Source organism: Dama dama, chromosome 5 (assembly GCF_033118175.1).
Source record: "Dama dama isolate Ldn47 chromosome 5, ASM3311817v1, whole genome shotgun sequence".
NCBI lineage: Eukaryota > Metazoa > Chordata > Mammalia > Artiodactyla > Cervidae > Dama > Dama dama.
In genome coordinates, this window is record NC_083685.1 from 123,728,928 (window position 1) to 123,756,340 (window position 27,413).

General features: G+C 55.2%; 2 protein-coding genes across 7 annotated transcripts in view; one reads left to right on the forward strand and one right to left on the reverse strand.

Annotated features, from left to right (window-relative positions):
* SEPTIN9 (septin 9) overlaps positions 1-27,413 on the reverse strand; it is a 177,925-nt gene that overhangs the window by 149,408 nt on the left and 1,104 nt on the right. Inside the window, exon 2 of one of the 2 annotated variants that reach the window (XM_061144707.1) lies at positions 10,175-10,231. The exons of the other annotated variant lie outside the window; for it this stretch is intronic. Within the exon in view, the coding sequence (XP_061000690.1) occupies positions 10,175-10,231 (57 nt within the window). The remainder of the gene's footprint in view (positions 1-10,174; positions 10,232-27,413) is intronic. 2 annotated transcript variants of the gene reach the window in all.
* On the forward strand, positions 108-4,995 carry LOC133057768 (uncharacterized). Of its 5 annotated transcripts, none has more exons than XM_061144718.1 (5): positions 108-674; positions 2,199-2,269; positions 3,397-3,472; positions 4,137-4,273; positions 4,348-4,995. In XM_061144718.1, the coding sequence occupies exons 1-5, from the start codon at positions 527-529 to the stop codon at positions 4,516-4,518; spliced, it is 603 nt and encodes a 200-aa protein (XP_061000701.1). In that variant the 5' UTR covers positions 108-526; the 3' UTR covers positions 4,519-4,995. The 5 variants fall into 5 exon arrangements, 3 of the variants coding, with proteins under 3 accessions (XP_061000701.1, XP_061000702.1, XP_061000703.1); XM_061144719.1 differs by having other exon boundaries at positions 2,202-2,269; XR_009693087.1 differs by having other exon boundaries at positions 3,397-3,655; positions 4,137-4,995.

The window sequence follows — 27,413 nt, forward strand, 5'->3', positions numbered from 1 at the left end:
GTGCTCCAAACTGAAGTAGCATTGTCTCTTGGAACCGGGAGGGGAAAGGGAGCGAAGGAGAGAAATAAAAAGAAGAGGCGGGAGTGCGGGCCGGACGTGGGCCTTGAAAGGCTCCCGCGGTCCCCGGGGTCCTCCGGGCCGAGGACCGGCCGGCGGGGGCTTTGTGCGGTGGCTCCCGAGGTGCGGCGGCGAGTGGCTTCCGGCGCCTTCTCTCCACCCCCTCCAGCCCCTCCGCCCGGGGCTTCTCGTCTGGCTGCTCCTTTTTAATATCCACTTGGAGAAGCTTAACTTAGCCTCTTGGAAACCAGCTCACAGAGTCAAATTCCTGGCGACTCGCAGAGTCTTTCATTCCGCCCCCCGGCCCGCGATGCTGCGATTTCCTCTGGTTTGAGCCTTTGCAAAGCCTGGTTCCTGCCTGCCTGCCCGCCTGGGCTCCCCTCCACCTCCGCCCCGGCCTGGCCGGAAGGAGGGGTGGTCGCGCCCCAGGCCCGCTGCCACAGGGAAGGTTCAGGAACACCTGCCGGGGATGAGCCGGAGAAGTGCCCCCCTGCAGACACCCGGGTGTCCCGTCAGCCTGCTGGGACAGAGGAGGGGACAGAGGAGCTGGCCGTCCCGCCCCGGCCGAGAGGGGAGCGCGGGAAGGAGACTTCCTGGAAGATTCCTACCCCTCGCTTGTGAGTCAGTGAGTCTCCAGCCGTCCCCTGGGAGGGCGCGCAGTTCCTCACCACATATTCCCCAGACTCAGCGCCTCTCTGGGAGGAGGGGACAGGGGCCTGGCCTGGCTGGGGGCTCAGCTGTTGCTCGGGTCTCGGGGGCGGGGGGGGGGCGGGCTGCTCACCTGGCAACTCAGGGGCGGTGGGGAAGGGCAGCACGTGGTCAGAGTGAGGGCTGGGGGTCGGGGGTTGGGGGGCGCTGGGGCTGGGGGCATCTCCTCTGCTCTTGAAGTTTCATTCACTTCAAGGGTTCAAACTGGCAGCCCTCCACCCAAGGAACACAGAAACAGGCTGTGTTTGCCTGCCTGACCCTGCCTAAAGAAATTGTTGTATCCGTGCCAATGTTGAACACTTGGGCAATTTCACTGAGAACTGCAGATTTTCCTCTTCTCTTGGAAAAGGGAGGGCATACAGTCACACCGAATGAGCCCTCCTATCTGGTCTCATGGGGCGGATTGAAGAGTGCTTCCCTCTTTAGATGAAACTGCCTGTTTTTGGTTTGCTGTGGTCCCCACAGCAAAATGATGTACTCAGTCTGATTATTTGCCGGCCCCTCCCCTAATGTGGCCTCTCAGCTTGAGGTCTCTGCCCCACGGCCACACGAGCGATGTGTCACCAGAAGAGGGCCACACACCATTCTCTGTCGGATAGCTCCCTCTGCCCAGGGCAGGATTCCAAATGCAGTTTCCAAGGTATCAAGGGAAGGAGAAGAGGACGACAGAGGATGAGACGGTTTGATGGCATCACCAACTCAATGGACATGAATTTGCGCAAACTCCGGGAGACAGTGAAGGACAGAGGAGCCTGGCGTGCTGCAGTCCATGGCTTTGCAAAGAGTCTAACAGCAAGAACAACAAAGTTGCAAGGGCATTTTCTTGGGCGTGGGAGTGGAGGCCAGCACCTTCTGGGAGACACCAAATCGCAACTCCCAGCAGAGTCTGGAGGACAGCTCCAAAGGCAGCCACCTGCACAGTGAGGAGAGGTGTTTCGGGCATCTCGGGGGCACCGTGTAGGCTGAATAATGCCCCCCAGCAAGATCTCATAACCTAATCCCCTGAACCTGTACATGGGAACTTGTTAACAGAAAGAGTCATTGCAGGTGCAATTAAGTGAAGGACCTTGAGATGGGAGACTATTCTGAATCACTGGTGGGAAGGGGGGTCCTAAATGCCATCATGTGTATTCAAGAAGGGGGCAGAGGGAGATCTCTCACACACCCACACACACAGAAGGGGATGCTCAGACAGAGCAGACAGAGATGCGAAGATGCTGGCCTTGAAAACCAGAGGGATGCAACCACAAGCCAAGAAAGGCCAGCAGCCCCAGCAGCTGAAAGAGACAAAAATAGCTTCTCCCTTGGAGTCTTTGGAGGGGACCCGGGCCTTGCTAAGACCTGGGTTTCAGGCTTCCGGCCTCCAGAACTGTGAGAGAAGACATTTCTGCTGGTTTCAGCCCCCCAAGTTACTGGTAATTTGTTATTTCCAGCAGCCACAGGAGACTCAAACAGGTACCATAGACGGACAATAGAGCCAGAGCTCCCTGCGCAATGCTTTCTGGTGAGTATATTTCATTCTAACGCATTAGAATAAACCAACCACCAACTCAGTTAGAACAATGGGAATCATGGAGAGTTTTTTGATGTGCTTACTTCACCTCTTTACCGATTTTGAAAAAAACTATTTTTGATTTTTTCTGATTATACATGTACTATATGCTCACTACACTTAGGAACTACAGAAAACAGATTTAAAAAGAAACCTCCCCAAAAAAAGAAACCCCTTTAATGCCACAGGGGGCTGTGTGACTCCAATCCCCACTGCAGCGAGCAGGGTCAGGAAGCCCCCACGAGGCGGCAGACCAGTCCTTGGAGTCTCCTCTGTCCTTCACTATCTCCCCGAGTTTGCCAGCTGGCAGGGGTGGCGGGCGGATGGCTGGGCCAGGACGAGGAGCGCAGTCACGGCCTCGGGTAACCTGGCCACTTCCTGCAGGCACCAGTTGCACACGCCGTGGATTTTGCTGCTGCGGTCGGTGCAGCTGCTGAACACAGCTTTTGACCCTCAGTTCCACCCCTCCCCCGGCATAGTCTGGCTCAACGTCCAGTCCCGAGTCATGCCTAAAACGCCAAGCATGCTGGCCCAAGCGGGGGGATAATTTGAAACTGAAAACCTGGCAACACCGATTGGCTCCGACAGGGCTGTGTTAGTTACGAGCCGAGCCGTGCAGAGGCCCGGCGCAGAGGCAGGGTGAGGCCAGGCAGGGGAGAAGGGGCAGCCGACCCCCACCGTTTACTGAGTCCTGGCCTCGTCCCCAGCATTGGCCACTCAGGGGGCGACTGGCCAGGTCAGGGCTCCCCAAGTGACTCCTCCCTCCAGCAGAACACGGAGGGAGCTCTGTGGTTATGAAAACCTTTGTCCTGAGATTCACCAAGCACATGAGCGCAGTAAACCAGCGAGCAGTCCCAGTGAGGGGGTCAGCGTTTGAAACCAGCACTTCTCCAAGTCTACCGACACCTGCTGTCCCAGGGAGGGCCTCCCCCCACCAGGCCACAGCTTTGGGGACCTCCCCTTATGCCAGTCAAAGAGTCCCAGCTCCCAGCCGCCTGAGCCCGCCCACATCCTGGGGTTGCCCAGCAGCCCCTTCCAGACAGTTCTTAAGGCAGTATCTCTACCCTTGACCTCTGCAGACCTGCCCATGTGACCTGCATACTCCCTGCCACCTTCTTTTTGACGTCACCATCACCAGAGAGGGGCCCAGGGCAGGTAAGGAGGAAGAGTGAGGCCTGCTTTATCTGTGAGGACAGTGCTAAGTCCCCTTCCAAGAAGCCCCTGCACCCAGCTGGAGGGGACAGAGGAGTAAGAGGCGATGCCAGCAGGCCCTGAACTTCCAACACAGTCCAGGAGGCCTGGGCTGACCCAGCCGTGGAAAGGGGGCAGGCGCTTCAGGTAACTCTGACACGTGAGCAGCAGAGGCTTTGGGAAGGGGGTCCACAAGAGGGACACAGCCTTGTTCCTGGGGCCCCTTCTGGGGAGTGGCCTGTGAAGAGGTGGGAGGAGAGGAATCTAGCTGAAAGGACACTCTCTGAGGCTCTGGGCTCAGATTTCCTGCCACCTCTCACCTCCCCACCCCTCAAGCAGGTACCTTCTTTGAGAATCCTCCATAATTACCTCCAACCTATGAGAGACAGGGCTTCCCTGCTGGCTCAGTGGCAAAGAATCGGCCTGCCAGGGCAAGAGACACGGGTTCTATCCCTGGGTCGGGAAATGCCCTAGGGAAGGAAATGGCAATCCACTCCAGTATTCTTGCCTGGGAGATCCACGGACAGAGGAGCCTGGTGGGCTGAGCAACTAAACAACAACAACGTGGGGGATACCAACCCCTCACTTTAAAAACAGACTTCTCCCTTCATTTCCTGCTCATCCTCAGACTCAACCACTGGAGTGCGCTTTCCTGAGTTAAAAATAAAGAAGCTCCATCCCTCCGACCCCCTCCCACTGACCGTCCTGCAGTCATGGCTACTGTACCTGCCAGCAGAGCGGGCAGCCGGCCGAGACCCTCCAGGGCCGGCCCCAGTCTGGCCGCCTGCAGCCTCCCAGAGCAAGACGAATTCCGGGCCTGGGGCCGGCCGCATTCCTCTCCGGAATCTTCTCTCCACTTTTTATGGTGCCTCAAGTTTCGGCAGTTCCTAAATAAATACGATCCAGCTACTCTCTGCCCTGGGGACTGCTGCAGGGTTTACTGGTGCAAACAGCCTGGGCCGGCCTGTTGCTTTGGGAGTTCTTCCAGGTCAGCGTGGAAGGAGATCTAGACAAGGGAGAGAGACGGCCCGGACGGGGCCAAATTCCACCAACGGCCCTCGCGCTCAGTCATCCGTCCCCGTCCTGCTGGAGCCGGGAGCTGGCTAAAGGCCCCCAGCTCCCTGTGCAGAGCAAGGGGGGATCCAAGAGTGTGGGGACTAGAGTCCTTGGGAGAGTCTGTCCCAAGGCCCCTGCATTTAAACTCTCCAGAACACACCAAAATCCCCCAAAGGCCTGGGGCCTCTCACTTCCTGCTGGAAATCCCAACATTCTGCCTGCTCAGTGGCACCCAATAAAGGCTCACAGGAGGAACAAGGGATCTGAGGATCTGCTGTGGAGATTAATCCAGACCAGCCCTTCCCCAGAGAACTTCTGTGCTGATGGAGATGCCACAGTCTCTGTCGTGTTCAGTATGGCAGCCACGTGTGGCTGACAAGGGCCTACAGCGTGGCCCATGCTACTGAGGAACTGAGCTTTTAATTTGTGCTAAATAAATGCTTTAAACGTAAATAGCTACTGTGCCTACTGGCCACCCTGTTGGGCTGGGTCTGCCCCTCCTCCGCCGCCCCTCTGGAGACCTGGCATTTTCCATAAGCCTCTCCCCCATAAAGCAAACAAAGAGAAAAGCTACTTCTCAGCCAAGGTAAAAGAAGACTGATGTTTCTATTTTAAATCTGTTTTTTTGGCCAATCACACTCCCCCGCGCCCCCACCCAGCTTCTCCTATCAAGTTCAGTTCAGCAATATTGACTGACTGACTGCCAAGCACCATAAGAGCACCCAGCCCTGCAGGATGGGAGGACAGAGCAATGCCCGCTGCCCACCTGCTAACGGGATTGACAGGCTGGGTCAAATTACCAAATTCCCCTGGAAAGAGAATAGCTTCCAGAGCTGTGACCCCTTGGAGCAGCGAGGAGAGAGGCTGGACAGAGGGGAGGCCGGCAGGGCTGGGAGGCATTAGGCTGGGTTTACCAGGTGGTGCTAGTGGTAAAGAACCTCCCTGCCAATGCTGGAGATGTGAGAGACTCGGGTTCGATCCCTGGGTCGGAAAGATCCCCTGGAGGAGGGCATGGCAACGCACTCCAGTATTCTTGCCTGAAGAATCATGTGGACAGAGGAACCTGGCGGGCCACAGTCCATGGGGTCACAAAGAGTCAGATAGGACTGAAGCAGCCCAGCACACACGCACCTTTGTTCTGTGGGGAGGAGGGAAGCAAGGGTTCTGTCAGTCAGAGGACCAGGCCCAGATCTGCTTTAACGAATCCCGTGCATGGAGCCCACTGCCCAAGCACAGGCACACAGGTGGGACTTAGTAAAGCCCCCCCCAGGATGCTGACTAGACAGGGAGGAGCCTCTGGTGGGGAGAAAGGGTGGGGATGGGGGAGACACGGAGGCCTGACCGAGACACGGAGAGAATCACGGGAGGCCCATCCAAGGGCCACAGTGGGTGAGCTGACAAGGTCTTGGCAGCCTGTTGATCTAGGGGTGCTGGGGGCATGGAGGTCAAGGACGACACCGAGTTGTTCGCTCGAGTGCCTAGGTGGATGGCGAGGCTGAGACATGAGAAATGAAGGAGAGGGTGTCAGCGGATAGGTCAGGGGATAGCAGCTGGGGATCTCTGTGGGGGCCCAGGCGTCAGGTGAAAAGTGGCCAAGACTCGGGTCAGGTCTCTTCGTGGACCAGCCCCACCCCCCACAAAGGACACTCCCCCCTCCCTTGGTGACAGGGAGCGGGGGGTCTTCTGTGCTGCCCTGGAGAAAGGGTGGGCAACAAGCCGTACAGCCCCACCCCGCTGCGGCGCTTACTGTCCACGGGTGGCGGGGGGATGACAGGCAGGCAGCGCAGCTGAGTGACAGGACACTGGGGCGGGCCCTTCCCCACGGGAACGGGTGTGTGAGCCGGGAGGGGAGGGGGCCGCAGGGACACCAGCCGGGGGTTCACGTTGGGCACCCCCTGTACGGACAGAGACACAGCCCAGACAGTGGCATTTTAGAGACTGCCTTGCGTGGATGGGTGTAGACGACTCTCGATCTTGGAGGGAAGGGGCGCTAGCTTCCTGCAGCTGCTTTAATGTATCACCACAAACCGGGTTGCTTAAAAATAACAGAAATTAATTCTCTCACAGTTCTAGAGACAGAAGGCCAAACTTAAGGTGTCAGCAGGGCCGTGGTCCCTCCAGAGGCTCTGGGAAAAAATTCTTCCCTCTTCCGTCTTCCTGTGGCCCCAGGCATCCCGTAGCGTGTGACTGCAAAGCTCCCATCTCTGCCTCCATCTTCACGTGGCCTCCTTCCTGTGTGTGCCTCTCTTCTTATAAGGAGCCCAGTCGTTGGATTTAGGGCCACCCTACTCCTCTATGACCCCATCTCTAAGCCCTGGACCTCTAAAAGCCCTATGTCCAAGTAAAGTCGCTTTCTGAGGTTCTGAGTGACTATGAATCGGGGGTGGTCGGCACTGTTGAACGCATGACAGAAGGGACGAGGGTGGGTTTTGGGACCAGGCCACCACCCCGGGCAGCATTTGAAGGAGGAAAAGCAGGACCCGGCCACACACCGGATGTCAGGGCGGAAGGAGAAGGCCCCAGGGATCCCAGCCCGGGGATAGACCAGCGTGAGCCGGGCAGCGGAGGTGAGGAAGCAGACAGAGGGGAAATGCCGTGGGTGCCGTGGGAACCGGGGCAAAGTTCGGCAGGTCTGGGAGGCGGTCGCTCAGAGTGGCTACTCAGGGCACAGAAAGGGAGAGCACAGTGGAAGCCACTTGGAAGGGCCCAGGGCAAGCGTCCCCAGAGCCCAGGCGATTTGCCCGGGGGAACACACACATGCGTGGGACCCAGGAGAATGTGCCCAGCAGTGTCTGCAACAGAAGAAACCTTCCATGGACCCCTAGTATCTGGCCAAGAGGTAGAAAACTCTGCCTCCCCACACGGGGGCACCCTACCCACCCGCAGTCAAATGAATAAACTTAAGAGCTACACTGGTAGCTCAGCTGGTAAAGAACCCACCTGTAATGCAGGAGACCCTGGTTTGATTCCTGGGTCGGGAAGATCCCCTGGAGAAGGGATAGGCTACCCACTCCGGTATTCTTGGGCTTCCATGGTGGCTCAAACGGTAAAGAATCTGCCCACAATGCAGCAGACCCGGGTTCGATCTCTGGATTGGGATGATTCCCTGAATCATGGCAACCCACTCCAGTGTTCTTGCCTGGAGAATCGCCATGGACAGAAGAGACTGGTGGGCTCCAGTCCATGGGGTCGCAAAGAGTCGGACACGACTGAGCGACTAAGCATAGCACAGCACAAGAGTTACACAGAGCTATGTGGTAAGTGGGCAAATCTCAAGGTCGTCCCATCTCATGAAAAAGCAAAAGGCAGCAGCCCCCTTGTGCACGTGATTCGACACTGCCGGTGTCAGGAGCAGACGGTGTGTTGGCTACAGACACACAGCAGACAGTGCAGACACACCCGGCAGCGAGCCGTCCTGAATTCAGATGGGCGCTCACCTCAGCGGGGACGAGGGCCAGGTCAGATGGGCGCTCACCTCAGCGGAGACGAAGGCTAGGTCAGATGGGTGCTCACCTAAGCAGGGACGAGGGCCAGTTCAGATGGGTGCTCACCTCAGCGGGGACGAGGGTCACCCAAGCGCTGGGGCTGCACCTGGAACACGTTATTTTCTATGCGGGATGCTGGGCATACAGGTGTCATTATATTCTTCATATTTTAAAAAATGTATTTATCACATATTTATTTATTTGGCTGTGCCAGGTCTGTGTCTCTGGCACATACTATGGCATGTGGGATCCAGTTCCCTGACCAGGGATCGAACCCAGGCCCCCCGAGTTGGGCGTATGGAGTCTTAAACGCTGGACCACGAGGGAAGTCCCCTTCACATTTTTTAATATGTCCAACAATTCTATATATTTTTTTTTACAAAAAGGACATAAAGTGAGTAAGCTGATGGGCTGTGGGGCTCGTGCCAGAAACAGCCATCCCTACCTGTCTCGTGAACCTGAAATAAAGGAAGGGGCATCACAAAGAGGACCCTTGGCCTTCTGGGGAGGAGACGGCGTGTGGGGTCCAGACACAGGGGATCAGGCAGGGGAGGGACAGAGGAGAGGAGGGGGTGGCAAGCTCCAAACGGGGGTCCTTGTGAGGTCAGAGGGTCCGGGAGAGAACCCCGCCCGGACCCAGGTCTTAGCCGCAGGGAGGCCGGGACTGGAGCCGAGAGCCGGGAAGATGAGGGAAGGGTGTCTGGGCTGGAGCCCGCAGAGGCCCCCAGAGACAGGATTCCGTGTGTCAGCAGGCGGCTCCATGTGAAACCCAGATCACGGCTTGCAGCTTCGGGCTTGGGCAAATTATGCCTTAGGCTTCCAAGCGGAGCTGTGGTCACGGCTGCCAAGTGCTGATGGCACAGAACTGTCCGCCTTGGGCACAGGGAAGTAAGGGCCAGAAGCAGACTGCGCCCACGCAGCCCAGGGAGCCGGCCTCCCAAGACCTCACTCCCGGAGTGCAGGGGCCTCCCCCAGCACCGAGACGGAGGGAGATGGAGAGGCAGACAGCAGCAGAGGCGAAGAGCTCCGAGAAAGGCTCCCAGGAACAGAGTGGCAGTTGGGCAGCCCAGTGGTTAGCGGCCCATGTCTGCAGTGGGGCGGAGCTTCCCCTTAACCGCGGACGTGATTCATTCCCCGACCAGAGGCCTCCGGCCTGCGTCACCCTTCCTGTCCCTCCCACACCCTCGTGTGGACGTCCAGCCTGCACGTCCCTCGGCACCTCAAGCCCCATCCCTGACCCCACTCCCTGCAAAGATCCACCCTCGACCACGGCTCAAGCCTAGGGGTGCCCAGCCCACTGGCAGGCATCACCTCCAGAGGACAGACCTGGGGAGAGGTTGGGCTAGCCCCTGAAGTGGGCCCAGGAACATCTGAGTTCAGAATTCTGGGGTCCCAGAGAGCCAGCCTGGTCTGGAACTGTCTAATTTCACAGCCACCAGCCACATGAAGATACGAAGTGGGAATTAATACAAAATAAAATTAGTTAAATTCTATGCAGATGAAAGAATAAAACAGACAACGTACAGTTCAGGTGCTCCACAGTCACATGTGGCCAGTGGCCACGGTCCTGGACGATGCAGATATAGAATATTTCCACCGACACAGAAAGTTCTGTGATCAAGAAGGTGTGGCATGGGCTCCAGGGGGCGTGGGCTTTGGTGGGACAACCCCTCCTTCTAAAACAACTGCTATGTCACCATGATGTCCTTCTGCCCATCCAACCTGGGGTCTGGCACCCAGCAGGTCCCCAGCACACCCCTGTCATCTCCGAGGGGGGTAAGTCCCTTCACCCCTGGGCCCCAATGTCCTCTGACAAGAGGCCATGGATGGAGCCCAGCCCCTGGGCCTGGCCACTGGATGTGACAACAAAGATGCAAGATCAGCTCCTATAATGATCACGCAGGGCTCAGGTCTGGGAGGCCAGAGACGACCAGAGGGGAAAAGTCACACAGACCCAGCGGGGGTACCAAGGTTGAGAGGTGGAGCCCCATGTCCCCTACACCCCCTCCATCCCCACCCCTTGGCCCAGGCCGGGTCATGGTTGGCAGAGTATCTTCAGAACCCATGAGCAGTAACTCCTGCCCCCAGACGAACCAAGCGGGCCAAGGCTGAACTAGCCACTTACCCGGGCCAGTTGGGTCACCAAGCTTCCGGAGACGGCCGCTGGAGGTCCGTGTGACTCCTAAAGACAGGGGCAGAGGGCAAAGGTCACCCAAGGCCACCAGAGGAAGGTTAACAGTGGGCGTATCCTCACCTCAGCTCCTGTCAGGGGTTTCAGAACTAGAAACTGGGGCCCTTGTGGGGCCAGAGGCCCTAATCCTCCCAGGTAACACCTGGCCCCAGCAGCCACCTGCAGGAATATCCACCACCATCTGGATGCGAACCAGGCACTGGGTCAAACCCTTTATACACATTTTCCCACCCGACCCTTATTACTCCATTTTGCAGATGAGCTAACGAAGTCTCAGTGGGGTTGCATCACTTGTTGGAAGCCACACAGCTATGAAGAGTTGAGCCCAGAACAAAGTGAAGTCCATCAAACTCCAAAACCTGGGCTGGGCTCCAGGGTGCCGGCCGCCAGGACTGTCTGCAGGATGGACAGGTGCTGGCACGGGTCAGCCGGCTCCCTGTCTACCTGCAACTAACCCTGTCTCCCTGGCAACCCGCGTCTACCCTGTGGGGAACTGGGGTTTCCCTGTCCTGGGTCTGTAACAGGGGTTAAGCTGGGCTGGACTGCGGACAGTGGGGGACAAACTGTTCTCCTCCCTCCCCGCCCCCCAGGAGGGAGCCAGAACAGAGCTCCGGATGAACTCGGCCTCCTGCCTCCCTGCACACGCCCCTCGGCCCAGCGCTTGATCCCTCGGGAGGCTCAGGGCAGGCAAGTCCCAACTCGAGCAGATTTGCTGAGGTGCTAAGCCGACCAAACTCGAGAGGTTTCTAAGAGGGAGAGGCAGGTGGCTGTCCTATTGCTGCCAAGGTCATGGTGCTCTGGGGTCTGCTGTCTGGGCGACCAGGGCAAGCTGCAGAAGGCAGTGGGGACACTCATGCGGGCCCAGCAGAAGCCTTCCCCGCGGATAACAACACACGCTGGAGAAGAACCTGCAGCCCAGGATGGGCCCCGGCTGGACCCGGACACCTGTCTGCAGCCTCCGCCGTCTGACACGCACCCAGATTGCTAGAGCCAGACATGCCAGCTCCTCCCCTGCAGTCTGCCAGAGAGACTCATTCATTCATTCATCACTTATTCCACAAGCCCACTCCTAAACTATGACCGACCAGGAGTGAATGCAGTCTGCTTTGTTTTGAAAGCTTCCAGAGTCCTGACCAGGGCAGCCTGCAGGCCTGGTCTTCCTATCCAGCCCCCGGGACGCAGACAGTCCTCACGTCTGCAGGATGACTCAACAGCTGACAAGATGGGAAGAGGGCTGTCCTTCAGGGCCTGGTGTTGGCAAATACCTGCCACTAAGCCCTGGCCTCCTTCCAGGCTGGGGAAGACCCCAAGACGGCCCCAGGTTGAGCTGAACTCACCTACCATATAAATGGGCGTCCCTGGTGGCTCAGATGGTAAAGAATCTGCCTGTAATGCGGGAGACTTGGGTTCAATCCCTGGGTTGGGAAGATCCCCTGGAGAAGGGAATGGCAACCCACTCCAGTATTCTTGTTTGAAGAACCCCATGGACGGTGGAGCCTGGCAGGCTACAGTCCATGAGGTCGCAAAGAGTCAGACACGACTGAGCGACTCACACACACACACACACCATGTAAACAACACTGCAAGAGATGGACGTGACATGCGGTTCCCAAGGGCGGTGAGCACTGGGAGCTGGGGTGACTGGTAAGGCTTTGAGGAGATGAGGACTGGAGGGTCCTTGAAGGAGGACCAGGTGGACACTGGGCTCCCACAGCCACTTCCCGCGCCAAGGCTCCATGACAATCATGGGCTTTAGGTCCATTCTCCTACTCACTCAATATGACAGGCCCACGAGGCAGGTGCCACCACCCCCATTTCACAGATGAGGGAAGTGAGGGTCAGAAGCCCTGAAGCTGTCAAAACTCCCACAAAGCCCCTGGCCCCACCCCAGCCATAACAGAGACCGCGATGGTTGATTGTATGTGTCATTTTTAACCGGATCACAGGGTGCCCAGATATTTGGCTAAACACTATTTCTGGCCTTGTCTGTGAGGGTGTTTCTGGATGAGATGAACATGTGACTGGTGGTCTAGGAGAAGCAGATCATCTCCCCAGTGCGGGTGGGCATCCTCCAGTCCCACGAGGGCCTGAACAGAACAAAAGGCAGAGGAAAGGAGAATTCTCTCTCTGCCCGACCGCCTGAGCTGCAGCCCCAGGAAGCCTGAGCTGCAGCCCCCGGTCTCCTCCTGCCCCAGGACTAAGCATCGCCTCCCCTGGGTTCTCAGTCCTCAGACTTGGACTGAATCCACCAGCGGCTTCCCTGGTGTCCAACTTGCAGATGGCAGGTGGTAACTGCATGAGCCAATTCCTCATCACTCCCTCCCTCTCTCCTACTAGACCCGTTGTTCTGAGGAACTCTGACTATCGCTGGCCTCACACAGCAGAGATGGGAGCATCCTTCCCTGGGCGCCCACATGACACTGATGAAACGTGATAAAGGCGAATCATCCTGCTGAGTGATAAAGGCGAATGGTGATTTCAGGCTGGCCCCACCAGCCAGGCTGGATGGACCACAGCCTCCTGTGGGGGCATGAGGGGCCGGCATCCGGCTCCCAGAACGCATGGTCCCTTAAAACCAGCAGAGGGCAAACCTGGAGTGGCTCTGATTCAAGGGCTGGGGGGAGAGGGAGGTAGAGGCAGGCACTGCCCCCAAGGCTGCTGAGAGGACAGAAGAGTGAGTGTGGGTACCCCTGGTGCCAACACCAGCCTCATCTCCGTGATGGCTGTGACCTCCTTCCACACCCTAACAGGGAGCTGCACTACATTCAATGACACATGAGAATTCTCAACATCTGTCCCACCCCCACCCCCTTCAACACACACACACACAATGAGCTGCTTAGAGGTCAGTTGTCGGGGCTGAAAGTGGCACAAGTGAGAGACAGCTGAGCCCACGAACCCAGTGAATCCTCGATATGGAAACGGCATGGTGAGGAATGGAGAAAGACCAGACCCCACATTCCTGTGGATTGAGTCACTTCCGGTTGCACCTCCCCCCAGGCCAGCTGGACACCCACCCTCCTGGACAAAGATTAAAAAGAGAGAGAGAGAGAAAAGTGTCCATTCAGGTTAAACCCCAACCCCAGGCATCTGACCCCTAAGAATCAAACCCACGGTGGGGATGGAGCCTTGTTAATAAGGAAGACAGCCCGTGTCTCAGATTTCTTGGGTGGAGTTATGGTTTTATTTACACTGTTTATTTTTCAGATTTCCCGAAATGTACAGCTGGTGCCAGGCAGCCCCTGGCACAGAGAAGATGCCAGGCCTGCTCCCTTAAAAAAGAAGGGGAGGCAGCCACCCGAGGTTCCCGAGCCCAGGGCCGCCTCCACCAGAGCCCTGGAAGAAACCCCAAAGTTACAGCAGCTGAAATTCAGTTCCTCGGACCTAACTCCTCAGGTCTGTGTCCGAGACCGGCAAACAGGTAGCCAGAAAAGCCTCCAAGACATAGAGTGGCTCTCTCCAGGGGAGAACAGAGTTGTTTTATGCAATTTTAAAATAAAACATACTCAGAAAGAGCAGAGATGATTTGAAGTTCAGCTCTCTGGCGTCATCCCAAACCAAATTATTTGAGTTCTCAGAGGCCAGGGCAGCAGGAAAGCCTGCAGTCAGATGAACAGGGCTTGAATCCAGACCTCACCAGGCACTTACTGCGGGCCCCAGAAATGACCTCCCCTTTCCAAGCCTCAGCTTTCCCATCTGCAGAATGGGGACAGAGATGGGGATTACTCACAGGCGACTAAGATTAAATGAGGTCACACATTGCAGGCACTTAGCACAGTGCCTGGCACAAATAAATACTCAATAGATATCATTTTTAGGATATCAATGATATACTAATATAAATTATTATTATAATAATTATTGGGACCCCTCTGGTGGTCCAGTGGTTAAGAATCCACCTCCCAATACAAGGGACACAAGTTTGATCCCTGGTCAAGGAGCTAGATCCCATATGCCTCAACATAGACCGAAAATCTCACGTGCTGCAACTAAGACACAAAGCAGCCAAATAAATATATTTTAAAAAAGAAAAGAGGCTTGGCTGTAGCCCTGTTTAAAATATATATATATAGAATATGACTAGAGAAGGAAATGGCAACCCACTCCAGTATTCTTGCCTGGAGAATCCCATGCACAGAGCAGCCTGAAGGGCTACAGTCCATGGGGTCGCAAAGAGTCGGACACAACTTAGAGACTACACCACCATATTATATGACAGCCACATACATACACCAGCCTGGACCCAGGGATTTACAGTTGTACATTAACAACCGTTGGCTGCCCTGTGCTTATGCATCTAAACAAAATGTAAGTTATAACCATGGAGAAGGGAACGGCTACCCACTCCAGCATTCTGGCCTGGAGAATTCCATGGACTGTATAGTCCATGGGGTCGCAAAGAGTTGAATGTGACTGAGTGACTTTCACTTTCAAGTAATTACCAAGGCACCTTGCATGTTGCAGCCGGGATGCTGCTACCCCAAGAAAGGCTACCAGGAGTCCTATTTGACTCCCTGCCAGCTAAGGGAAGTTGACAGCCCTCCCGGCCTCCAGGATGGACTGCTCATTAGGGGAAGCCAGGACAGGGTATGTGATCTAGAGAAAACAGGATTTGGGGGCTATGAATCCCAGTGCACTCCCATACTTGCCCCTCCACCCCCAGAAACTCCCCATCTGGCATCTGTGCTCACCTAGGCAGGGCCAAGGCTATTTCCCAAGTGTTCACGAACTACAGGCCAGTGACAAACACTAGTCAGGTTTCACATATGGAGGCCATAAGATTAAAATACACTTCTGGGACTTCCCTGGTGGTCTACTGGTTAAGAATCCGCACTTCCATTGCAGGGAGCATGGGTCCAATCGCTGGCAGGGGAACTAAGATCCCACATGCCACACAGCACGGCCAAAAAAATAAATCAATTAAAAAGAAAGAAACACTTCTGATCAGATGAGGCAAAAGACAGGAGGAAGCAGTGAGTGGGGATGGGACTCACTGCTGCTCTGTGTCCCAGAGAGAATGACAATGCAGCGTTTCAATCAGGGAAGACGGTGGCCAGACACGGAGATGGGGCTCCTTGGTCCTCGAGAGAAAGGGGGTGGTCCAGCCCTGCGCCCTCCCTGACTCTTCACCATAGATTGGCCAGGTGTCCCTCAACCAGGCAGACCAGTGCTGGCCCCCAAATCTAGGGACCTGCATGCCTATCTCACGGGTGTTCCCTGTGCATATAATTCGGGGAGTCTAGATAAGAGAGCGAAGGACACGGTTACTGTGAAGACCTCTTATTTTTTTCCTTTCAGCCAAATTTTATAATACAATCTGGAAAAACACAAGATTAAATGGGCACTGAGAATCTAAGTAGACTCTGAAGCTAGTGTATTATTGTTTAGTTGCTGAGTCGTGTCTGACTCTTTCGTGACCCCACCAGGCTCTTCTGTCCATGGAATTTTCCAGGCAAGAATACTGGAGTGGAGGTTGCCATTTCCTTCTCCAGGGGATCTTGCTGACCCAGGGATTGAACCCGTGTTTTCTGCATTGGCAGACAGGTTCTTTACCACTGAGCCATCAGGGAAGCCCTGTATATTATTATTATGTCGGTGACAGGGGACTTCATGCACCATCATCTTCTCCTATTGGGGTCGCAGAGCCACTGTCCCACCTATGATGAGGGTGGCCGTCCTCAATCCCTCTGGGGTCTCACACACCCCAGACATCTTAACCCAAGGAGGGGGCAGAGCAGGAATCAGGCTGTCCCCAGGGGCGGGTGACGTGGCCACACACACACGCACACACACATCGTTTGCTCTAGTGACAACAATGCATGGGACTGGGCAGCCCTTCCCAGCTGGAACATCACCACTTTCTCAAAAGGGAGTTTGCAGGAAGGGGCACGGTGCAAACTCAAGCACAAACACCCGAGATTATCTGCAGAAAGGAATCAATACTCAGTTTTTCCTTAAGAATCACGCGAGTCCCTCCGGAAAGGACAAAGTCATTCGGACCTTGGCCAGGAGCCTCCTGCCGCTCCGGCTGCCCCCAGCACCACAGTCTTCCCCTTCTCCCGAGGTTCGTGTGCTCACAGAGGCTGTGAAGAGCTGTTTGGATCAAAGCCAAGGGCCTCAGCTGGCAGTGAAGAGTCCCATTCCAGGCTTATCTTCAGAGGAACCTGAGATAAGGAGATAAGCCTCCTTCCTCTTGTCCCTCCTCTGCCCTTGGCCTTTGCTGCCCACTGAGATGTGCACCCAACAGGTGAGCAGGGCAGCCTTCCTCCTCTCTCCAGGCTGGCAGCCGGGGCTGTGGATTAAAGCGAACCTCAAGGATTCATCCACAAGGTGAGGAATCCTTCTGCCTTGGTGACCTGCTCCAGCATAAGACTAAATACTGCAGAAAGTTCCGTTGTCAGCGAAGCTTGGGATCTCAAAGCCACAGGTTCTGGTCCCTTCTCTGACTTCCGCCCTGACCTGCCATTCCCCTTGTCAAGTGGAGGGGGTGCTCCTGGCCCACAGCCCACCCAGCTGCAAAGCCCCAGCCCAAAGGGGGCCTAGCCCCTGATGCTAATGACTAGGGTGGGGCCAGGCAGAGCCACACCCAGGCGAGAGTAAGAGACGCCAGGGTGCAAATCCACCTCCAGCTCTCACTGCATCTTCCGGCAAGTTTTTAGTCTTTCTAAGCCTCAGCTTCTGCACCTACAAAATGTAGACTCATGAAAATATTAGTGAGCATCTCCTCTGCACCAGGCGCTGTGTAAGGAGATGGGGACACAGTGGTGACCAACAGTGAGCTGGCCACTCTCTTGGTGGAGCTCCCAGCCCAGCGGGGAGGCAACATCGATACCACAGGCCGAGAAAGTGCCCGCAGCTCCGGCACGTGGAGGACCCTGCCTCATCACCGCTAGAGGCCAAGCGCATCGCGTGACATCACTGCTAACCAAGAACGCACGGGGCCCTTCCCCTGAGGGTTCGCCAGCCCTGGGCGTCTGCACTCTGGGTCCCATTCACATAAAAGACCCTGCCATCCAAAATACACGATACTTGGGAATTCCTTGGTGGTCCAGTAGTTAGGACTCCATGCTTTCGCTGCCAAGGATGCGGGTTCAACCCCTGGTCGGGAACTAAAATCACGCAAGCTGAGCGGCATGGCCAAAACAAAACAAATAACAAAAAGCACAACAGCTAAGTCTGAATTTCAGCTTCACAACAGATAATTTAAAGCAGAAATGTACCCCCCATCCCTCTCCCTTCCCCGGCTCTCTTTGGTGGCAGAGGAGTTGACCTCTGCAGGCTGAGGTCTCCGGGTCCCCAGGTCCACAGCCTTTAGGCTAGATTCCACCTATAGGAGGAGACTGGAGGGAGCGAGCAGGCAGAGCCAGGGTGGATCTTTCCCTGGCTCTCAGCCTCGGAAGGTTTCTCCAATGGCAGATTTTGACTACTCTGCAGCTGAAGCGCCAACTGGGCAGGTTCCCCTTCGTCCAGCCTTCCTTCAGGTTACCCTGATCCCTGGGCTCTGATAACACGCGTTCCTCCCTCTGATCCTCCGATAGGGGTGGACCGGAGTAATGGCTTCTCCCCCACTGATCTCTGATTGTCTCCAAGAAGCTAAGAAACATCAAACACCAAGGTCCTTAGTTCAGGTACATCCCATTTCAAGGTAGTTGACAAGGGCCATAGAAATATGTTCACATAGTCAAGGGTTTCTGCAAAATTTGCAAGATGGAATAAATTTTAACCCCAATCGGTCACGATTACTTTCTCCTCCTCTGAGTTCCTGCCCACCATCCTTTCTCCTGTGCACGGCACCAGTGGAGGGGAGTCTGGCCTTTGGGGGCTCCTGCTAATGAAAAGCTGAACTGGGAGAATAGTTTGGATTTCAGAGGGCTTTATTTACAAGGTTTACAGTTATTTCCATGCATACTTAAGTGACTGCTCGTCACCCCCATGTTAAGGCCAGGAATACTCCTTCTACTTACTTTCCCAAATCTGTCTGGTGTGCAAAATCTGAAGGAATAAGATAGGAATGTGTCTGCTGCATTTAAAATGGATAATCAACAGGGACCTACTGTATAACACACAGAACTCTCCTCAATGTTATGTGGCAGTCTGGATGGGAGGGGAGTTTGGGAAGAATGGATACAGGTACATGGCTGAGTCCCTTCACTGTTCATCTAAAACTGTTACAACATTGTTAATCGGCTATAGCCCAATACGAAATTAAAAGTTAAAAAGTAATAATAAAATAAATGGAAAAAAGATAGGAATGTGTCCTGCAGTGCCTGTTGCCAGAAAAATGTGAGCAAGACTTGAAGCATATGGAGCCAGAGGCTGCTGGTGACTCTTGTGACCTCATGGACTATCATTCGCCAGGCTCCCCTGTCCTTAGGATTTCCCAGACAAGAATACTGGAGTGGGCTGCCATTTCCTTCTCTAGGGGATCTTTCCGATCCAGGGATTGAACCCTGGTCTCCTGCATTGCAGGCGGATTCCTACCGACAGAGCCACCAGAGAAGACCTAGCTAGGGGCTGGTCTGTGGGAAATTATTCCAGTCACCAGATAAAACATTGTAGGCAGAGAATCCAATTCTCTTCATCTCAAAACAGAAAGTATCTCTGGTTAAAAAAAAAAAAATTCAATAATGTATCACATAAAGTCGGGGCTTCCCAAGTGGGAAGAACCCGCCTGCCAATGCGGGAGACATGAGACTCAGGTTTGATCCCTGGGTCGGGAAGATCCCCTGGAGGAGGGCATGGCAACCCACTCTAGTATTCTTGTCTGGGAAACCCCATGGACAGAGAAGCCTGGCGGGCTACAGTCCACGGGGTCGTAAACAGTCGGAGACGACTGAGCAACTGAGCACGCATGCACACCACAGACAGTTACAAATGCCCCGTACTTGTCTCTTTCTTTCTGGATGGGAATCACATCAAAATGGAATTTATCAGAATTCTTGTGTTTATAGGATGAAAAATTGCAGCAGGTGCCACAAGCTCTGAATTAAGGTACCGTTTTTCACACATCCCAACTACCAAAAGTAAAAACTAAATAAAAAAAAATAATTTGGCCACGCTGCACAGTATGCAGGATCTTAGTTCCCCAACCAGAGATGAAACCTGTGTCCCCTGTATTGGCAGGGCAGAGTCTTAATTCCTGGGTTGCGCCCCCGCCTCCACAACAGGGAAGTTCCTAAATTTTGATTAACTAAGAGATGAATTAACTTTCTATTCTCTCAATAAAAAACCATATTGCACAGTCATCATATAAAGAAGTGATCACGTAGTATTCAGCTAAAAAATGTAGGGAAATAAATTACTTTGGAGACAGGACAAGTAGTTGATTGATTAAAAAAAATAATAATGTTAGCTTTTTGAATTGGGGGGATGCTTATGAAATTTGTCCACTGTTTAAAATTTATAATCTCAAATTTCTTTTCTCATTCTAAATAAATAATTCCATGCGCATTGTTAAAGAGCTGTATAAACCCCACACACAAACCTGGCTGCCTCTTGTGCCCTATATGGCTTCTCCATCTTCTGTACATTTACATCCTTCTGTTCTAAATCCTGGAGTGATTTTTGTTTCCTGGTTAGACCCTGGCTCACAGGCCATGAGCAAACTGTTCATGTGAGAAAGATGAGCAGACTGACAAAGTAGGGCCAATGGACCAAAGGGGAAATCGTGGATAAGGTGGAGGATGGTTAGCGATCAGAAACAAATGACAACAACAAAAGGAGCAGCAAGGGGACACCCCAGAATACGAGGAAGGCTGACTCATTCTTTGAGTCCTACTTAATGGGCATCAGGTCACCAAAGAGGCGGGTGTGTCTCACTCAACCTGTCAATGCTCGTGAGATTAAATCCAAGGATACACATAGGGAGGTGCGATCGGGGACTGAGGGGCAGAGGCCCTGGCGGGGGAGATGGGAGGTGAGAGAATAAAAGAACAGCCAAGGAGGGTCGGCCGGACAGGCAGCACTGTGGCCTGGCCTGGGGAGCCTGAAGGTTCCAGAAGAAACCGCGGCCCAAGTAACCTGGCAGCAGAGTGAATGATCTCCAGGAGAAGTGGCTGCTTACCTGGGGGCAGGCGGCCCATCTCTAAGACTAGGGCATTCAGGCTGGCCCAAGGAAGCAAGGAAACCCCCTCCTGAATCCTCTAGGGGCCAAAGAAGAGAGGGAGAGGAGAGGCAGGGGGCGGGGAGCAGTTGGCATCATATGCCAGCCAGAGAGAGGAATCGCAGATGGTAGGCAACAGGGCAGATCTTTTAAAGGACAAGAACCCTGGGACTTCTCAGCGGCTATAAGCAGGCTGATAATTGGGGCAAATGGCATTTTCTATTCATTAAACTTCTTAATAAACTGCTGGGTTAAGAACACTTGTTTGGGACTTCTCTGGCAGCTCAGTGGTAGAGAATTCACCTGCCACTGCAGGCTCGATCCCTGAACTGGGAAGATCCCACATGCCTCAAAGCAACTAAGCCTATCCACAACTACTGAGCCTGTGCTCTCAGAGCCAGGGAGTTGCAACTACTGAGCCCACGTGCCCCAACCACTGAAGCCCCAGCGCCCTAGAGCCCGTGCTTCGCAGCAAGAGAAGCCGCCGCAATGAGAAGCCTGCACACCGCGAGAGAGCAGCCCCCGCTCCCCACATCCAGAGAAAAGCCCGTGCAGCAACGAAAATCCAGCACAGCCAAAAACAAATAAAGACAATTGTATAAAGAAAAGAACACTTGTTTGGTTTCTGGAGCCATCCCAGGAATGCTGGAAAAGGGAATCATCTTGAGCAGTATTTTATTAAATTAATTGCCTCCAAAAATTTCCAGTATCCAGCCAGTCCACATCTCACAGCTATAAGCACGGCTACTGTTCACATCTCCAGCTCAGCACCGCATTCTCGGTTCAGGGTCACGGACGCCCGTCACCAAGGAAGAGCGCCAGCATCCGCAGACCGTTTAAGCGCTCTGGTGAGAGGATGGCTGAGTAAATTCAGCAACATCCACTCTGAAGAGCCATTCAAACTGTAATTAGGGAATCCATGCATGGGATCTGATTTTAATATGAAAAGAACATCTGTACAGAGAATATGCAACTCTCCGAAAAAAATATTATATCCCTTTGCTAATCAAACAATACGACCGTGCATGTGGAAACAAGTCCAAAGGGAACACAGAAAACAATGTTGTAAGCTATGGGATTGGAGAATCTGTCCTTTTTAATTTCCTGTTCACATTGTTTGGTAACAAGTAACAAGCAAGATTACCTGGGGCTTTCCAGGTGGCTCAGTGGTAAAGAATCCGCCTGCCAATGCAAGAGATGCCAGAGATGTGGGTTCCATCCCTGGGTCGGGAAGATTCCCCCAGAGTAGGAAATAGCAACCCACTCCAGTGTTCTTGCCTGGAAAATCCTGTGGACAGGGGAGCCTGGCAGGCTACAGACAATGGGGTCGCAAAGAGTTGGACACGACTGAGTGACTAAGCATCACCACTATGAACAAAACGAACAACCAAATAAAGAGAAAAAGGCAAGAGAGAGAGAAGAAAAGTAAAGTAAGGCACAGGCTTGGCAGATAGAGCGTCAGTCCCCAGGGACCAGGAAAACACTGCCACCAGGAAGATCGGCTCCCCACGGCTCAGAGTTCGTTCACCACCCCTCGGGGCCCCTGCATGGACCGGAAGTCTACCTCCCCCGCTTTGGCCCCCATGATGTCATTCCACCACCTGGCGTTGTCCCCACGACGGCGGCCCTGAGTAACCTCTGCACAAAAACCCAACACCTGCGCCTGAGCCCTGCATCTAGAGTCCAAGTCACCTGTTCATTAGTGAGGTTTGCAAACCACCACTCCCCCTTATCCCTCTGGGTTGATTAGCGCAGTCCTTTGGAAGATGACAGGGGTTGCTTTTAACCCACTTCCAAGTGGCTTTGGGTTACAGGAGCCTTATTCTCTGGCTGAGTCCCGATCCTGGTGGAAATAAGAGGCACAGTCCAGGGGAGGACTGTGAAAGCCCCAGGACGTGGATCAGATTGATCGGCAGGACAAGCCCGAGGCGGCCTGCCAGCTCGCTTCTGCCCAGGTCTACCCAGCCCCTCCTGGTAACCACGCTTGTGGCAGTGATCCCCAGCCAGTCTGCCCCAACACGCCTGGCCCAGCCGGGACAAGGGACCCAGGCACACTCTCAGGGAGGTCTAGGGTGGACGCAGCCAGCCCCTGGTTCCCAGGTACAGCCTTGAGAGGCCCAGCAGGGCCCAGTCACAGCCCAGGCTTCACGGTACACCTACCCTTTAAGAGTTCTGGGGGGAACAAGGCCTCCCCAGAAAGAAGGCAAGGTCACCCCCATCTCTCATGGGGATCCCTCCTGTCTCGGTCCGGCCTCTGAAACCCTGGGCCGGGGAGGGCACTACTTCCTGGGGAGGGGGGTGATCTGGCCCTTCTCGCCCCACTTCCAGGGGCCCTTGGGAAGCTGGGGCCACACACACAGGCCAGAGCAGCCATCCAGGGTCCCTCTCCCCCTTCACAAAGCCAGCATTTCTCAGAGGATGACCAGGACTCGAGTTCCGTCCAGAGAGGGCGGGCAGCCGGCTGCCCCGTGCACTGGGATCATCTTCCTCTCCCCCTTCCTATCCCAGAGGCTTGCAGGCTGCCAGCAGTCACGCTTCGCAGAACCAGGTCAGATTAGGCCCGGAACAAAGCTCGGTTGTTGCAAGGCTTCAAAAGGCCACTGACAGCAGGACGCCTGGAGCCGCCTCCCCCTCCCCCAGGCAGCGCCTCAATGCCCGCCCCCCCCCCCCCCCCCCCCCCGTTCACGTGGGCTGCAAATGGACCCGGCCCCCAGGTTGGGGACAGGGAGATAAGGCAGGGAGAAACTGGGCTGGGAGCAGAAGGCCACACTCAACTCAGGAGACCTGAGGCCAGGACGCCCTTCCAGAGCGGTGCCGAAAGCCACCAGCCTGCAGGAAGGAGCCAGCCCTCAGCGATGCCCGGCACACTCTTCTAGAAAGAATAACTGAACCTACAGGGAGGCTTGAAACAGGCCAGGAACTTGCAAAATGGACACCCCCAGCTCAGCCCAGATGTTCCAGCAAAACCATGGGTACTTCGCCACTCAACAGAGTTTCAGGGCCCAGTTACAGCTGCCCAACAGGGAACGGTAGGCTGACCAGCTACCGGCCTCAGGGATCCTTCAGTTCTCCTGTCAAACTCAGGGCCCAGTGGTCCCAGGCCTGACCTCAGGACCCCCGGCCCCAGAGCCCTGTGACCAGCAGGACAGGCTCCCTTCCACCAGTGCTTCTGGATAGGCAGTCTCTTGTAGCTGCCCTGGGGACTCACTGGCCAAGGTCTCCGCTGGAGCACTGTGGGGGCTGTAACCTTGCATGCACCTCGTTGGGTCCCCAGGGGGCATCCCCGGCCACTCATACCCACAGATCCCCCATAAATCCCCTGGCGGTGCCTATGGCTGGGGTGTTCCAAAGTTACAGTTCCAGGGACTTCCCCGGTGATCTAGTGGTTAAGAATTCACCTTGCAATGCAGGGTATGCGGGTCTGAACCGTGGTGGGGGAGCTAAGATCCCGCATGCCGCAGAGCAACTAAGCCTGCAAGCCACAACTAGAGAAAGCCCGCATGCCATACGGAAGACCCAGCATAGTCCAAAAAAAAACATTATAAAAAAACAAAGCAATAGCTCCTGTAGGGAACCCAGCATGTCACCTCCCTCCCCACCCACCACTTACCCCCCAACCTGCCCCCTCCTTCTGCTCCCCCAAGGCCTGGGACTCTTACTCCACCCCCCCTCCCCCAGCAAGGCCAGCAGTGGGATCCGCCCAGGAACTGGCGCTCAAGGCCCCGGGGCCGGGCCCTGTGCACTGTGTGCTGAACCCATCTTATCTAGTACATCTTAAGCAAACTGCAGAGCCCACGCAACGCTGCTCATGGACAAACAGCGGTGCACGCAGAAACAAGGTCCCACCCCCAGGTCCCATCCCTGTGGGGCCTGGGATGGGCAGGGAGTCTCAGAGGACGCTGGCCCAAGAAGCTGGGTGGAGGATGGTGGGGGGTGCCTTTTCCAGCTGTTGGGGTCCCTGGTGAGATGCCCTCTGCTGACACTCACACACGGGAGCTTCAGGCACGTGGTCGGCCCGTCCTTCCACCTGGATGTACATTCCAGACCGCTGCCCATGAGGGGGCATCTCGTGTCCCTTCTGCACCCGGGCTCACCCAGGGGCTTTCCAGGAGGAGGGTGGGTTGTCTCAAACTCAGGTGCATTGCCAGGTGCATGGCACTCCGCGTTTGGAACCCCTCAGGACAGGCAAGTGACTGTGGGTCATGGGGAGAGGTGAGCCAGAGGGGTGGGCAGATAACTGCCAACAGGCTGGGGAGGGGACGGGCTGCAGGATCAGGCTCCACCAGCTCCCCAAGGACTGGGAGGGCCTCTGGGTCCATAAGGGTCTGGGACCCTCGGCACCAGTCCAAGGGAAACATGAACAGACCGCCGGAGGTGGCTCTTTCTCTCTGCCCAGGTTCCTGCAGCAGAGCAGGCTGGGACCTGAGGAGGCAGAGGTGTGGCAGCCGGAGGCAGGCGGAGGGGCAGGGCGAGACGGGGAAGGAACTGGCTTTCCCCCCTCCCTGCCCCGCCCTCCTCGCCCTCACCCCCGGCTCCCGCTCCAGGACTTGCTCCTCTCCTCTCCGCTTCCCAGAACACAGCTCCCGGAGCGCTGGGCGTGGGGAAGGCTGCTCGCCGGGCTAATCTCTCTAACTGCAGCCTCCCGCCCTGCCCAGGGCTCTGAGTAGCAAGTGTTCGACCTTTGGTAGGCCAGGTACCGCTTCGGAGATCTCAAAGTCACCAAGTATCTCCGAATGATTCCCCAAGTGCACACCGGCTGGATTTTATTTCCCATTTCTGTGGCTTGTGGACCTCAGCTAAGCACCCTCAGCACTGAGAACTCCCAGGGGATCCCGGGCCACTGAAAGGTACAGTGGCCCAGTATGCAACCAGAAGTCCCCAATTCAGGACACTGGAGAGGTTCAGACAGCAGCCCGCTCTGACGCCCAGGGGCTGAGGGAGACGCCTGGGCCACAGTCCTGGCCTCCAAACCAACAGAGGCCCAGGAGGGTGCCAGCAGCCCCCTCGGGCATCCTGGCAAAGCTGGTGACACCCAGCCTCCTTGTGTGTGCTTCCTGCAGGTGATGAGGACAGTGATGCAAGCTACGGATGGCGCAGGCATTCAAGCCTTTCACGCATGAGCTCATTTCAGCGTTACAACAAATCAGCACTGCCCCTGTCTAGCAGATGAGGCAAACGAGACACACAACGAGATGGAGGAGGTGCCAGCCTAGGATTTAATTCCGGGAGCCCGTGCTGCGAGCCACTGGGCCACACTGCCCGCAGCTCTGCCTGGATGGACCGTCGAGTGAGGTGCATCCAGGAAGCGCCTGGAGCAGAACTGGAACTGCCAGACACAGCTGTTCCCACGCAACCCCCTGGCATCCTGCAGCCTCAGTGGGCACTCACTCTGTTCCCCACCTAGAAGGACCCTCTTTATTCTCCGCCTTCTCAAAGCTGCTCATTCCTCAAGGCCCATTTCAATCTCGGCTTCCCCAGAAACCTCCCCTACCCAGGGCAAACCAGTAGTGTTTGGAGACTGTACTGCTCAGGGCGGGGGCGGGGGGGGGGGGGGCAGGCACGTGGTGTTAACTAGCCAGGTTAACACTCTGCATCCCGCCTCCCGTGAGAACGCAGCTCGCTTGCAAACAAAGACCACATCTTTCCATCATCTTTGCACCCTCGAGGCCCTGGCTCTACAGGCTCAGCGCATAATGTGTCCAGTGAGTGTTTATCTAAGGCACTCAGGATCCCCTCAAACATATTTTTAAAATTCCTCCCTTTTCAGAGACTCGTGAGTGCTCAAGCCAGCTCTACTGACAACATATTTGATTTCTTTCTTTCTTTCTATTTTAGCGTCTAAACAACATTTATTATTCACTTGGCTCCGATGGGTCTTAGTTGCAGCATGCAGGATCTAGTTCCCCGATCAGGGATCAAACCCAGGCACGCCCCCTGCTCTGGGAGCACAGAGTCTTAGCCACCGGACCACCAGGGAAGTCTCTTTATTTATTTCTGAGCCCACAAATAGGTCCCAAAGGAATAATCCCACTCAATCCAGGTGAAAAATAAAAGCGCTCGTGGTTGGCTGTCCTTGAATTTTTTGACCCTGGGGATCCTTCAGTTTGATGCTTTCCCTAATTTCAGGGCACTGATGCTACATGGGAGTCAGAACTGGACCCCCATCAGAAGGTGACCAAGCGGCCACCCCGCCCCTGGGCCAGCCCCCTCCAGCCCAACCCCACACAACGGCAACAGAGTGACCCAGCTCGCCTTGGACCATCGCCAGGAGGAGAAGCTGGAAGAGGTCCAAGCTCTCCCAGGCCCGTCCTCCGGGGCCCTGCCCCTTCAGGCAAACACTGGAGACAGGGAGGCCGCCTCTACAAGAGCTGGTTCCTACCCACCTGTGAACACTACTCTGAAACCTTCCTCTTTTTTTTTTTAATTTGCCAAGGCAGGAGGGAGCAAGCGTGGAGAAGACACATCCAGCCTGCCTCAGAGGCCCTCTGGCATCTGTGTAGGAGGGTCTCAAAGTTCCCCCAGGAAAAGGCCAGCTCACTGGGGGAACTCTGGTGGCCAGACTGATCAGCAGAAGGCTAAGTGTGAGGAGCCAAGGGCAAGAGCCAACTGGTGTCCCTGGGCCACACCGGGCTGCCGAACTCAGGGAAAGGGCGATGCCCACACCATCTTAAGTATTTGGAACATGTTGGGGAGAGAGGCCGAGCGCCAAACCCTCGCCTATGCCACCTGGAAGCCCCCTCCTCCCCCACCATTACATCAACGCCCCCACACTCCTGAGAGGGAGCTGTGTTCAGGATGGGTGAGGGCCATGATGTTTGCAACAGGGGGTGAAAGTTGAAATTCGAAGCCACTGACCCAGAAGGCCATTTTAGGGGAAGTTCTGAGTAATTCTCTTTGAGACGAGTTATTCTTTATTACTTGTTTTGTTTCTGAAAAAATGGAAAGCAGGAGAAGACTGGGAAAATGTCCCAAAGGCAGAGGGATGGCCCAAAAGACCTCTTCAGCTCCAACTAAATACCACGACTCTGTCCTCTTATCAAGAAAAATTAATTCATGAGTCCTTGGCAGAAA

Coding starts and splice junctions, on each gene's coding strand:
- LOC133057768 (XM_061144718.1), top strand. CDS start 527: ATGAGCCGGAGAAGTGCCCCCCTGCAGACACCCGGGTGTCCCGTCAGC. Junction 3,473..4,136: donor CAGAGAGGGGCCCAGGGCAG/GTAAGGAGGAAG, acceptor GCTCATCCTCAG/ACTCAACCACTGGAGTGCGC. Junction 4,274..4,347: donor CCGGCCGAGACCCTCCAGGG/CCGGCCCCAGTC, acceptor CCGCATTCCTCT/CCGGAATCTTCTCTCCACTT.